Here is a 13,298-nt window from a genome sequence, read left to right as displayed (position 1 = left end):
TTCCAACACATCCAAGATATCATTGGGACAAATCTTCTGAGCAAGTTTCATGAAGATCTGACAATACATGTGGCCTCTAGAGTGTTAACAAGGTTTTACTATAGCCAAATAAGGAAAAATGGCCCACCCCCTGGTGGCCATGTTTTTCAAGCAACGGGCGTCATTTTCGAACTCATTAAAGATATTTTTGGGATGACTAAGTTTCATTAGGATCGGACAATAAATCAGGCCTAAAGAAAATGTATGCTTATTGAATTATATACGAAAAACACCGCGACCATTGTATTGTGTTGCAGGGAAGTTTAAGTACGCGCGTGTTAAAAACGACACTCATACTGATTAGCCAGAATATGTGTGTTATTAAGAATAACAAGTTAGATTCCCACTTAGATTGCGATTTCACGGGCTGGTCTGGAGCTATGCTTGTAGCATATGGCATTAGATCCATTTTCGCAAGACACTATTAAACAACATTAATATTGTAACACAACTAGAGGTTTCCATGGTATCTTTTTGTATCCCATTACATTCATTATACTTATTTGAATGATATCACAACAGCACTGTATAATATTACAAAACGATCACATAGTTCTCCAGTATTTGTCAAGTCGCCCATGTTCCAGCAGTACAGCCAACATTGTTGTTATGTCTGTTACATCGCTGTACACCTGCAACAAATGAACAACCAGTCAAAATCAAAAAAATACTGCATGGATGATGGTAAATATTTTTTTATCTAAATAGATTTTGGTAACAGATCTCTGGGATAATACATCTACATGTATACTTATGTAATGTTTTTGTCAATTGTCTATATACCTCTAACACTTTGTTAAAGTATGTTATATTATTTGATTATTTGATTTTGTGTATATAATACTGAAGAACATGATCTATGTTATTTCATTGTTTGTATGCATTTAAGAAAGTTTGATTATGATAAGGTACATCATTTCCATGCAAGAGCGGACTTATAATAAATACATATAGATATAAATTGGTCTATACGTGAATTTACTGCAGATTTCTAACAACTTGTGAGATGGGGTATAACAAATGGTCAAACCATACAATTAAAGTGTACAATTTAGGAAAATAATAATTTTCTAAATAAAACAAATGTGAGAATGACATGAAGGTTCCCATATATTACAGGCAAAGGGTGCAGGCCCACACATTGAAATGAGGTCTCAGTATACTCCAACATTAGGATATCTGCAAAGAGCTGTAGGTCTCATTATGTGACAACTGATGTACTCACCATGTGAACAGGTTCCACAGCATCTTGTCTGTCTCTTGCACTGCGAATCATGAGCCTTCTGCTGTGGAAGTCACCATGGGCTGCAACTGAACCTACCTGGAAATAAACAGTCTTCATGCTAAGCAACTAGCCCAAACATCATGGCCAGTGATGGTGAATAAGGGCTAAAGGAAAGTAAGAGATATTTATTAAATAGGGCTAGTTTTTTTTAATGGAAATTATCATAACATAATTGCATCAATAATTATTTATAATGACATCATTGCATCAATAATTATTTATAATTATATAATGGCATCAATACTAATTTGTAATAGTATAATTGCATCAATAATTATTCATAATGGTATGATTTCATCAAGTATTAAAATAAATGTATATACATTTATAAACATTAAAAGTTGACATGATTTCACTTACCAGTAGTTCATGTGCTAAACACGAGATTTAAACCAAAATGTAAACACAATTCTAGAAATAACAAGGGCTGTTTGTAAAACATGCATGCCCCCCATATGGGCTGTCAGTTGTAGTGGCAGCCATTGTGTGAATACGTTTTTTGTCACTGTGACCTTGACCTTTGACCTAGTGACCTGAAAATCAATAGGGGTCATCTGCGAGTCATGATCAATGTACCTATGAAGTTTCATGGTCTTAGGCGTAAGATTTCTTGAGTTATCATCCGGAAACCATTTTACTGGTTCTAGTCACCGTGACCTTTGACCTAGTGACCTGAAAATCAATAGGGGTCATCTGCGAGTCATGATCAATGTACCTGTGAAGTTTCATGATCCTAGGCGAAAGCGTTCTTGAGTTATCATCCGGAAACCATTCGGTGGACGGACGGACCGACATGTGCAAAACAATATACCCCCTCTTTTTCGAAGGGGGGCATAAAAATGTTTTTATAACCCAGGCAAAACAACAGGCAATTAACTGGTCAAACAAATGTCATGGTATATACCTTTAAGTATGTCTGCATAGTGGGCACCCATATCTGGACTTCAAGCCGCTTCTGCTCATATGCGCAAAGCAATTGCACTGGTATGGAAACAATCCTGTAGACAATGATAAAATAATCTTCAACATGAAAGTACACTTTATAACGATACAAAAGGGCATTCAACAAGAAACCTGCGATTACTCGAGCATCAAGGTCAGTCCCGTGCTTCCTCGAGTTATCGCAGTTTTACTGTATGGGTTTTCTGATTTGAAGGAGCAATTCTTCAGTTTTTGGCTGTAATTAGTAAGTTGCTTTTTTATAACTGACTTTCAAATGTTCTATTAAACACCTTAAAATTAACTTTGTTCAAACTTTATGGTTTGGCAAGCAACCCTTTTAAACGAAGTAAATGTAATGCTTTGACTTATATCTGCTGTCTAGAAGATACATAAGATAAGTTTTTACACAAGTTGTCATTTCATGAAATATTCTTGGTAAGTCTAACAAATTTCCTTGACAAGTTCAACATTTGTAAATCAAGGTATGAAATTACAACAGGTGCGAGATCTTTCCATGCTTTTGAATAAGCAAAACAATTATTAACATTTGCATAAACCTTGTGATAAAACAATAAAGTTCTTAAGATTGCATGGTGTCACTTGACATTGCATGCTGTCACTTGACATTTCATGTTGTCACTTGACATTGCATGGTGTCACTTGACATTGCATGATGTCACTTGACATTGCGTGATGTCACTTGACATTGCACGACACCACTTGACATTGCATGACGTCACTTGACATTGCATGACGTCACTTGACATTGCATGATGTCACTTGACATTGCATGATGTCACTTGACATTGCATGATGTCACTTGACATTGCATGATGTTACTTAACAGCCCATGGTGTCACTTGACATCCCATGGTGCCACTTGACATTGCATGGTGTCACTTGACATTGCATTGTGTCACTTGACATTGTATGGTGTCAGCTGACATTGCATGGTGTCACTTGATATTGCATGATGTAACTTGACATCGCATGATGTCACTTGACATTGCATGATGTCACTTGACATTGCATGGCGTCACTTGAAATTGCATGGCATCACTTGACATTGCATGGTGTTGCTTGACATTGCATGATGTCACTTGACATCGCATGATGTCACTTGACATCGCATGATGTCACTTGACATCGCATGATGTCACTTGACATTGCATGATGTCACTTGACATTGCATGACATCACTTGACCTCGCATGGTGTCAATTGACATTGCATGGTGTCACTTGACATTGCATGGTGTCACTTGACATCGCATGGTGTCACTTGACATTGCATGGTGTCACTTGGCATTGCATGATGTCACTTGACATTGCAAGGTGTCACTTAAAATTGCATGGTGTCACTTGACCTTGCATGATGTCACTTGATATCGCATGATGTCACTTGACATTTCATGATGTCACTTGACATTGCATGATGTCACTTGACATTGCAACACCATGTCAGAAAAATTATGCATCACAATCGGTCAATTCACCAAAATGTAGCATATGACAAGAGGGCCAAGATGGCCCTAGTTCGCTCACCTGAGAGGAGTCGGTTCATTCAATCTTTACCTAATGTCAAACTTGACCTAGATTTTGACCAGACAAACATCCTGGTCAAGTTTCATCATTATTGAACCAAAACTCTGGCGTAGGGAGTGTTTTTGTTTTTGTAAGATTTGAAATGGTGACCTATCATCAAACTTGACTGAGATCTTTCAGCAACTTTGATAAAGAATGCTTGAGAAATGTGAATGCTAGAGTGTTTACAAACCAAATGTGGAAGGACAGACAGCGGACAAAGACCAATCCTAAAACCTCACCTGAGCAATCAGGTAAGTTAAAGTGTGTTTCACCGATCTGAGCCATTATCCAACTTGTCCAAGAAATCAATAAAACCAATGTATTGACTAAGTTTCACAATGATTACGCAAAATATGTGACTTCCATAGTGTTCAATCACAAGGTTTCTCTCTATATAGTCACATAAGGAAAACTGCCCCACCCCCCTGGCAGCCATGTTTATTGACCCATCGGGACCATTTGCAAACTCATCTGAGAGATATATAAAACCAATCTTTTCACCAAGTTTCATGATGATTGGGCAAAAAATGTGACTTCTAGAGTGTTCACAAGCTTTTTTTTACTATATAAATATAAGACAAGGGACAAAATTGTCACAAAACCAAGTTTTGATTGTGAAAAAAAATCTGATAAAGGGAGACAACTCAAACTGAACTTTTGAAATGAACAAACAAAATTAACCCCCTTTGTAAGTTTGTTTAAAAATAAATCTATTTTTATTCGTGGCGACCTTGACATTGGAGATATTGACGTGATTCTTTCGTGCGACACACCGTCCCATGATGGTGAACAAATGTGCCAAATGATTTTAAAATCTCATAATGAATGACATAGTTATAGCCCAGACAAGCTCATTTATGGCTATTTTTACCTTTGAACTCAAAGTGTGCCCTCGACCTTGGAGATATTGACGTAATTTTTTCGCGCGACACACGGTCTAATGATGGTTAACAAATGTGCCAAATGATTTTAAAATCTCACAATGAACGACAAAGTTATGGCCCGGACAAGCTTGTTCCGCCCGCCCGCCAGCCAGCCAGCCAGCCAGCCCGCCCGCCCGCATTCGCCAATCTAATAACCAGTTTTTTCCTTCGGAAAACCTGGTTAAAAACTGCCACCCGCGGCAGATGTGTTATTCAACTGACCGAAACCATTTTCCAACTCAACTCTCGTATCAAGGAAACAAATGTTCTGACCAAATTTCATGAAAATTTGGCAAAAAAATGTGACTTCTAGAGTGTTAACATGTTTTCACTGTAAACATATAGAGAAAAATGCCCCGTCCACTGGCAGCCATGTTTTTTCACCGATCTGTACCATTTTCGCACTCGTCCAACATATCAATAAAACCAATGTTTGATTAACTTTCATGATGATTGGGCAAAAATTGTGACTTCTAGAGTGTTTACAAGGTTTCTCTATAGCCATATAAGGAAAACTGCCCCGCCCACTGGCGGCCATGTTTTTCAACAGACCGGAACCACTTTTATACTCAACCAACATATCAGTAAGACAGACATTTAGACAAAGTTACATGAAGATTGGGCATTAAATGTGACTTCTACAGTGTTTACAAGCTTTTTCTTTTTTTTTGACCTAGTGGCCTAGTTTTTGACCCAGCATGACCCAGTTTCGAACTCGATCGAGATATCATTGGGACAAATCCTCTGACCAAGTTTCATGAAGATCGGACAATAAATGTGGCCTCTAGAGTGTTTACGAACAAATGTGGACGGACGGACGGACCACGGACAAAGACCGGTCACAAAAAATCCCCTGAGCAATCAGGTGAGCTAAAAAAACATCCAACCTCGAATAACAATTAACACATAAATGATACACAAATGTACACTGTATTATTATGAAAACATTAATAATCAAAGGGGAGTAACTACTGTAAACTGCCCTGTTCCCCTGGCAACCATGTTTTTCAACGGACCGGAACAATTTTCAAACTTAACTCACATATCTAGGAAACAAAAGTTCTGACAAAATTTAATGAAAATTGGGCCAAAAATGTGACTTCTAGATTGTTGACATGTTTTCACTATATACTTATAGAGAAAAATGCCCCGCCCACTGGCGGCCATATTTTTTCACCGATCTGGACCATTTTCAAACTCGTCCGAGATTTCAATAAAACCAATGTTTTGACCAACTTTCATGATGAATGGGCAAAAGTTGTGACTTCCAGAGTGTTTACAAGGTTTCTCTATAGCCAAATAAGGAAAACTGCCCCGCCCACTGGCTGCCATTTTTTTCAACGGACTGAAACCACTTTTGAACTTAACCAACATATCATTAAGACAAACATTTTGACAAAGTTACATGAAGATTGGGCATGAAATGTGACTTCTACAGTGTTTACAAGTTTTTTCTTTTTTTTGACCTAGTGACCTAGTTTTTGACCCAGCACGACCCAGTTTCGAACTCGACCGAGATTTCATTGGGACGAAGCTTCTGACCAAGTTTCATGAAGATCTGACAATAAATGTGGCATCTAGAGTGTTTACAAACAAATGTTAACGGACGGACGGACGTACGACGGACAAAGACCGGTCACAAAAGCAATCAGGTGAGCTAAAAAGGTACAATATGCTATATAACACATGTTAGAATATAAAGTTATTCGCAAAGGATATATATCAAAGATAACAAGGAGAAGCATGCGATAAAATGCTTTAATTTAGATAATGAGGCCGTGCTCTGTGAAAAGGGGTTTTATGCATGTGCGTAAAGTGATGTCCCAGATAAGCCTGTGCAGTACACACAGGTTAATCAGGGATGACACTTTCCGCCTAAACTAGATTATTGCTAAGAAGAGACTTTCTTTAAGGTAGCGCACCTCTAATGGGCACATATCCAAATATAATCTAATTAATTATTTTCTTAATCAGCATCATTTCACTGAACTACATGCAAATTTGTAGGTAGGCTTTCCATGCTTTTAAAAAAAATATACCGATTTTTTCAAAACCACCCCCACGCTCGGCTTTTGTCCAGTTTATTTTCACCCCTGGGGTATATAAAAGTTCCATAATTCATTCAAATTTCCAAATATGGGCATGCAGTTGGTGTGTACAGATGCTGTAAAGGTGTTTAAAGTTTAAACAAGATGAAATTTATTTTTTACAAATTTTTATCTATGGAAGAGCGCCATGAAATGTAAGTGATTTCAGCCAAATAATTGGGTCGCTTAAAAACAAAGTGTCATAAAATTCAAAATAGTATCATTTAAGTCATATTTTAAACTTAGTTTTTGTAGAAACACTACATACAGCAAAAATACCAAGAACTAGACAGATTTACCGTTTACTTTTTGAAATAAAAATAAAAATGCAACATGCATGGTTCGTATTTTCAACAGTAAATCACCCAATTTCGCCATAACGTTGTTTTAATTTTAATAATTGAAGAATGTGCATAAAAATTGCAACATATTTAACAATAAATATAGCTTATATGCCATATTAAATCAAATTACGTTAGAAAATAAATAAAACGCGTCGCAAAAAAGTATACGTCGTCGGCAGGATTCGAAACTGCGCGGAAATATCCCAAAAGATTTCTAGCCTATTGCCTTAACCACTAGGCTACGGCACCTAATAGTAGGCTCTTCAACCTTCGAAGAAATCGCGGGAAATCATTAGAGGTGCGCTACCTTAAACGAAATATATCGTAAAATCGGAAAGTGTTGTCCCTGATAAGCCTGCACTTACTGCACAGGCTAATCTGGGACAACACTTAACATACATGCATTAAACCCCCTTTTCACAGAGCATGGCTTATATACAATTGTAATTTATTTTAATAAGAGGTGCATAATGGTCATGAAGCACTCACTTGAGTTCAAGGTACACTATTTGCAACATGTGACCTGGTAATCTAGTTTTGAACCCACTTGACCATGATCCCAACATGACCTTAATATAGTTAAAAAATAGACATTCCCACAAAGTTTTATCTCGATCGCGAGTGAAAAATGTGGATTTTAGAGTGGTAAAATGAATTTTCAGGATTTTACCAGGTGACCTAGTTTTTAACCCCAATGACCTATATTCGAACATGGCTCATAGATCTATACTGTCAAGAAATACAATTCTAAGCCAGTTTCATCAAGATGACTCATAAATGCGGCTTCTAGAGGGGAAACAACGTTTTTGAAAAGGTGAAATAGTCAGACGATGATGGATGCAGTCATTGTCTGATCACCATATACCACCAACAACAGAGTATATATGTACAGTCAACTCTCGTTATCTCGAAGTCGGCGGGAACAAGAAAAAATATCGAGATAACCAGAGTTCAAGATATCCGATTAGGCGTTTTCAAAGAAAAAAATAAACGAAAATTTACCTTGTTTTTAACATCTAAATACCTGCTAAGTGGTCTAACTAAAGCCGTCACCGTGTGGCATAAAACTCTCTACCTGATAAACATATGTACTAGTTTTAACGAGGCACGATTCATTTCTATTTAAATGCTTAAAATGACGTTTTAAGTATTACAGAATTGCATGAACACATGCGTTTATATTTTTTCTAAACTGTCGAGTAAACATCCGGTTATGTTGCTATTTAAAGTTATGATGCAATTGACGTCCAATCAAGACGAGGGTGTTCCATCTGAACATGGGTAAATCACGTTCCGGAATACTGAACTGTACATGTACATTTTGTAGTTTGAAATGCAAAGTTCAATCGATTATTAGTACAGGATCAAATACAAATGAAAAGCCATTTTAAGACTTGTCTTGATAGAACAACATTATGTAAATTTGCAACGGTTTATATACGCAAAAATATAACTCAATGCATTTTGGAATGTTGTTTGTAAAAACAATTAGTCTTTCGGCCTTTCGGCAGGCTGTGTATTAATTGCAGTTTATTGATGTTAATGTGACAGTTAAAGTGACAGGCCTTACTCAAGTGTTAATGGCTAACGACATTACATAAGTGTGATCATTGATGCAATCAACGGATCAATTCCCTACCACTCAGTATCGAGAGCAGCCGGGCGAAGCGGGACGGTGAAGTATCAAAGAAAAAATTTCTCATCTTTTGCCGACACTGGGACAGTTATTCGCACTTCGAAATAAACCACAGTAAATACATGTAAAATCGGGACTCGGGACAAAATTTTATATCAACATATTGAATTTTTCGACATAACGAAAATCAAGATATGCGATGTTTATTTATATAGATAAAGAAGAAAATAAGTTGGGACATTGAGCTTACTTCGACATATCGAGAAGATTGAGATATCCGATGTCGAGATAACGAGAGTGGACTGTATTTGAACACCTGTATCATATATATATATATATATATATATATATATATATATATATATATATATATATATATATATATATATATATATATCACAGCTATTGAAACAATGTGCCTAATAATTGGAATCAAACTCTCTATAGATCTCTTTTTTAAATGAATATGTTAATAAAATGAACCTAAAAATACCTGAAAGGCAAGTCAAACTCTCTATAGATCTCTTTGATGGCTTGGACCATCATATCACATTCTGTGGAACACTCTTCCATTCTCTCTGCCAGAGTACAGGCACACACCTGCATAGGGAAATAAATATATTGAGTTTACCTAACATCACTTCAATAAAATTAAATATCTGATCACCAAAATAACAGCAGTTTTTAAGTTCTTTAACGTTGCAAATTTTAAACCTTCTAATATTATCTCCAACCTCAATGAAAGGTGCAAAAGATATGTAATCCTGTAATTACCGGTAGTGTTATTTTTAGTCCACTTTTTAAAATAAAAGTACATTCAGGGGTGTGATTTTAGAAACACCTTTTGGAAGAAGTGGAACAATAGCCCTTCTTTCCTAAGTGTTTCTGATATAAAAAATCATTTGAAGTTAATAAATGTGTCGGGCTCTGTGAAAAGGGGTTTTAATGCATGTGCGTAAAGTGTCATCCAAGATAATCTGTGACGACACTTAACGCAGCATGGCTCAAATATTTGTGTAGTAATCTTCATTCTAAAATCTACTGTTTGCATATAAAAAACAAGGTCTGTTTGTAAAACATGCATGCCCCCCGATATGGGCTGTCAGTTGTAGTGGCAGCCATTGTGTGAATACGTTTTTTGTCACTGTGACCTTGACCTTTGACCTAGTGACCTGAAAATCAATAGGGGTCATCTGTCAGTCATGATCAATGTACATATAAAGTTTCATGATCCTAGGCGTAAGCATTCTTGAGTTATCATCCGAAAACCATTTTACTATTTCAAGTCACTGTGACCTTGACCTTTGACCTAGTGACCTGAAAATCAATAGGGGTCATCTGCCAGTCGTTATCAATGTACCTATGAAGTTTCATTATCCTGACATAAGCATTCTTGAGTTATCATCCTGAAACTGTTTCGAGTCACTGTGACCTTGACCTTTGACCAAGTGACCTGAAAATCAATAGGGGTCATCTGCCAGTCATGATCAATGTACCTATGAAGTTTCATGATCCTAGGCCTACGCATTCTGGAGTTATCATCCTGAAACCATCTGGTGGACGGACCGACAGACATAAAAAGTTGTCAAACTTTAACCAAGGTTAAAGTTTTGGGACCGGAAACCATTTTACTATTTCGAGTCACTGTGACCTTGACCTTTGACCTAGTGACCTGAAAATCAATAGGGGTCATCTGCCAGTCATTATCAATGTACCTATGAAGTTTCATGATCCTAGGTGTAAGCATTCTTGAGTTATCATCCCGAAACCATTTTACTGTTTCGAGTCAATGTGACCTCGACCTTTGACCTAGTGACCTGAAAATCAATAGGGGTCATCTGCCAGTCATGATCAATGTACCAATGAAGTTACATGATCCTAGGCTTAAGCATTCTTGAGTTATCATCTGGAAACCGTTTTACTGTTTCGAGTCACTGTGACCTTGACCTAGTGACCTGAAAATCAATAGGGGTCATCTGCCAGTCATGATCAATGTACCTATGAAGTTTCATGATCCTATGCCTAAGCGTTCTTGAGTTATCATCCGGAAACCATCTGGTGGACGGACCGACCGACCTACCGACCGATGAACCGACCCACATGTGCAAAACAATATACCCCCTCTTCTTCGAAGGGGTGCATAAAAATCCAAACATAATAACAGTTCAAAATTATTAAAACTCATACAATGAAATCTATTATACAATTCTGCCACTAAATATGTCTATTTAAGAGGTTTATAATTTCAACAAATTGCTTGGTGACATACCCTCACTGATTGGAGAGCTCCAAATAGACCAGGCAATGTCTTGTTCACAGCATTTACTGAAAATAAGATAACAAGTTATTTGTTACTATTTGTAGCAACTTTGTAAGAAAGTTGTATTTTGGTTTCAGTTTTCATGAGATTAGAATTTTTACTATTGAATCCACTAACTAAGGGTTATTAACAGGTTAGGTCGAGCTCAGGATTTAAAAGTTGTATAATGGTAAATAGAATCTGTCTTAAAGAAATAATTGCTTTATTATTGAATCAAGAGAGTATACATGACTGCAGAGTTCCGGTTGGCTGTATCATACAGGCTGATAATGTGATGTTGTATTTTGAGAGAACACCATACATTTTAGTTTTCCATTTTTTATATACTTCATAACAATAAAACAAATCAACAAGAGATGTGTTCGTCAGAAACACAATGCCCCCTATTGCGCCGCATTGAAATAATTTATTATTTTTTTTACCTTTGACCTTGATGGATGACCTTGACCTTGAACTACCACCACTCAAAATGTGCAGCTTCATGAGAATGCCTCTTTGAAATTTTTTATTTATTTTGACCTTAGACCTTGAAGGATGACCTTGACCTTGAACTTCCACCACTCAAAATGTGCAGCTTCAAGAGAACGCTGCTTTGAAGTTTTTTTTTTTGTTTTTTTGTTTTACCTTTGACCTTGAAGGATGACCTTGACCTTGAACTTGCACCACTCAAAATGTGCAGCTTCATGAGATACACATGCATGCCAAATATCAAGTTTCTATCTTCAATAATGCAAAAGTTATAGCCAACGCTTTGATAGAAGTTATGAGCATTTTACCATGCTAAATCCTTGAAATGCACTAAGTGACCCCGTGACCTAGTTTTTCACCCGGCATGACCCATATTCGAACTCGACCTAGATATTGTCTAGATACAACTTCTGACCAAGTTTGGTAAAGATCCAATGACAAGTATTTGAAATAGAGAGCGGACACGAAAAGTGTGACAGACAGACTTCGAAAGGGGGCATAAAAATATCATTGAAAACACCACAGTTTGTAATATTCCATTGTTAATATACCTTCTTCCAATAAAACAAATCCACAATATTGTTGAAAACAATAATTTTATGCAAATTAATTCATCTTGCCACGTGTGTACCATTATTGCAATAAATGAACGAGTATTTCCAAATGTTACTCAGAACATTAGGAATATTTATTATACATACGACATAAAAGTAGTCTGTATTCCAGCTGTTGAATACAACAACAGATTTCATGCTATGAAATATGGAATTTCTATCCAGTAGCTTGTATTTAAGAGTTGAAAAACTATTTTATAAGAATGTTAATTGGTACATATATTACGAATATGATAAATTGATGTATTCATATGCTTTGCTGGAAGAGCAGTCCTGGAAATTCTAATCAAACAACAATCAATAGATCCAACATAAAACACTTTATTTTCACAATTCCAAAAGTGTCTCAATGTCAAACATTTTGTTCACTTTACCAGTTATAATCTAACAAAGTCTATTATTCGTTACCTATACTATAACTCCTAACATTGTTTATAATGCATCACATGGTCTTTAATTCCTTGCTTAGTCTACAATTCCTTACCTTGTATATTATTCCTATCCTTGTCTTTGATTCCATAACTGGTATATAATTCCTTACCTGGTCAATAGTTCTTTACCTAGTCTTTAATTCCTTACCTAGCCCATAATTCCTAACATAGTCTTTAATTCCTTACCTAGTCCATAATTCCTAACATAGTATTTAATTTCTTACATTGTCCATCATTCCTTATCAAGTCTATAAATACTTACCTGGTCTATAATTCCTTACCTGGTCAATAGTTCCTTACCTAGTCTTTAATTCCTCACCTAAGCCATAATTCCTAACATAGTCTTTAATTCCTTACATTGTCCATCATTCCTTAACTAATCTATAATTACTTACCTGGTCTATAATTCCTTACCTATTCTATAATTCCTTACCTGGTCTATAATTCCTTACCTGGTCTATAATTCCTTACCTGGTCTATAATTCCTTACATGGTCTATAATTCCTTACCTAGTCTATAATTCCTTACCTGGTCTATAATTCCTGCCAACTGTGAAGTTTCTGACAGGGAGGCTGTCAGAAGAAATCTGCATCCTTGCGTAGTAGGCTGAAATAAATACATAGT

The 13,298-nt window shown here is 36.4% G+C and overlaps 1 protein-coding gene across 1 annotated transcript in view; it reads right to left on the bottom strand.

Moving 5' to 3' along the window:
• Window positions 1-493: 493 nt before the first annotated feature.
• Window positions 494-13,298, bottom strand: part of LOC127851462 (serine--tRNA synthetase-like protein Slimp) — a 24,614-nt gene continuing 11,809 nt past the window's right edge. The window contains exons 9-14 of the mRNA XM_052385252.1: window positions 13,203-13,280; window positions 11,111-11,166; window positions 9,335-9,441; window positions 2,229-2,322; window positions 1,265-1,360; window positions 494-671 (exon numbers count right to left, since the gene is read on the bottom strand). Coding sequence (XP_052241212.1) covers window positions 585-671; window positions 1,265-1,360; window positions 2,229-2,322; window positions 9,335-9,441; window positions 11,111-11,166; window positions 13,203-13,280 — 518 coding nt within the window. The 3' untranslated portion in view covers window positions 494-584. The remainder of the gene's footprint in view (window positions 672-1,264; window positions 1,361-2,228; window positions 2,323-9,334; window positions 9,442-11,110; window positions 11,167-13,202; window positions 13,281-13,298) is intronic.

Source organism: Dreissena polymorpha, chromosome 11 (genome assembly GCF_020536995.1).
Source record: "Dreissena polymorpha isolate Duluth1 chromosome 11, UMN_Dpol_1.0, whole genome shotgun sequence".
Taxonomy (NCBI): Eukaryota; Metazoa; Mollusca; class Bivalvia; order Myida; family Dreissenidae; genus Dreissena; species Dreissena polymorpha.
This window is presented reverse-complemented; position numbering and strand designations above follow the sequence as displayed.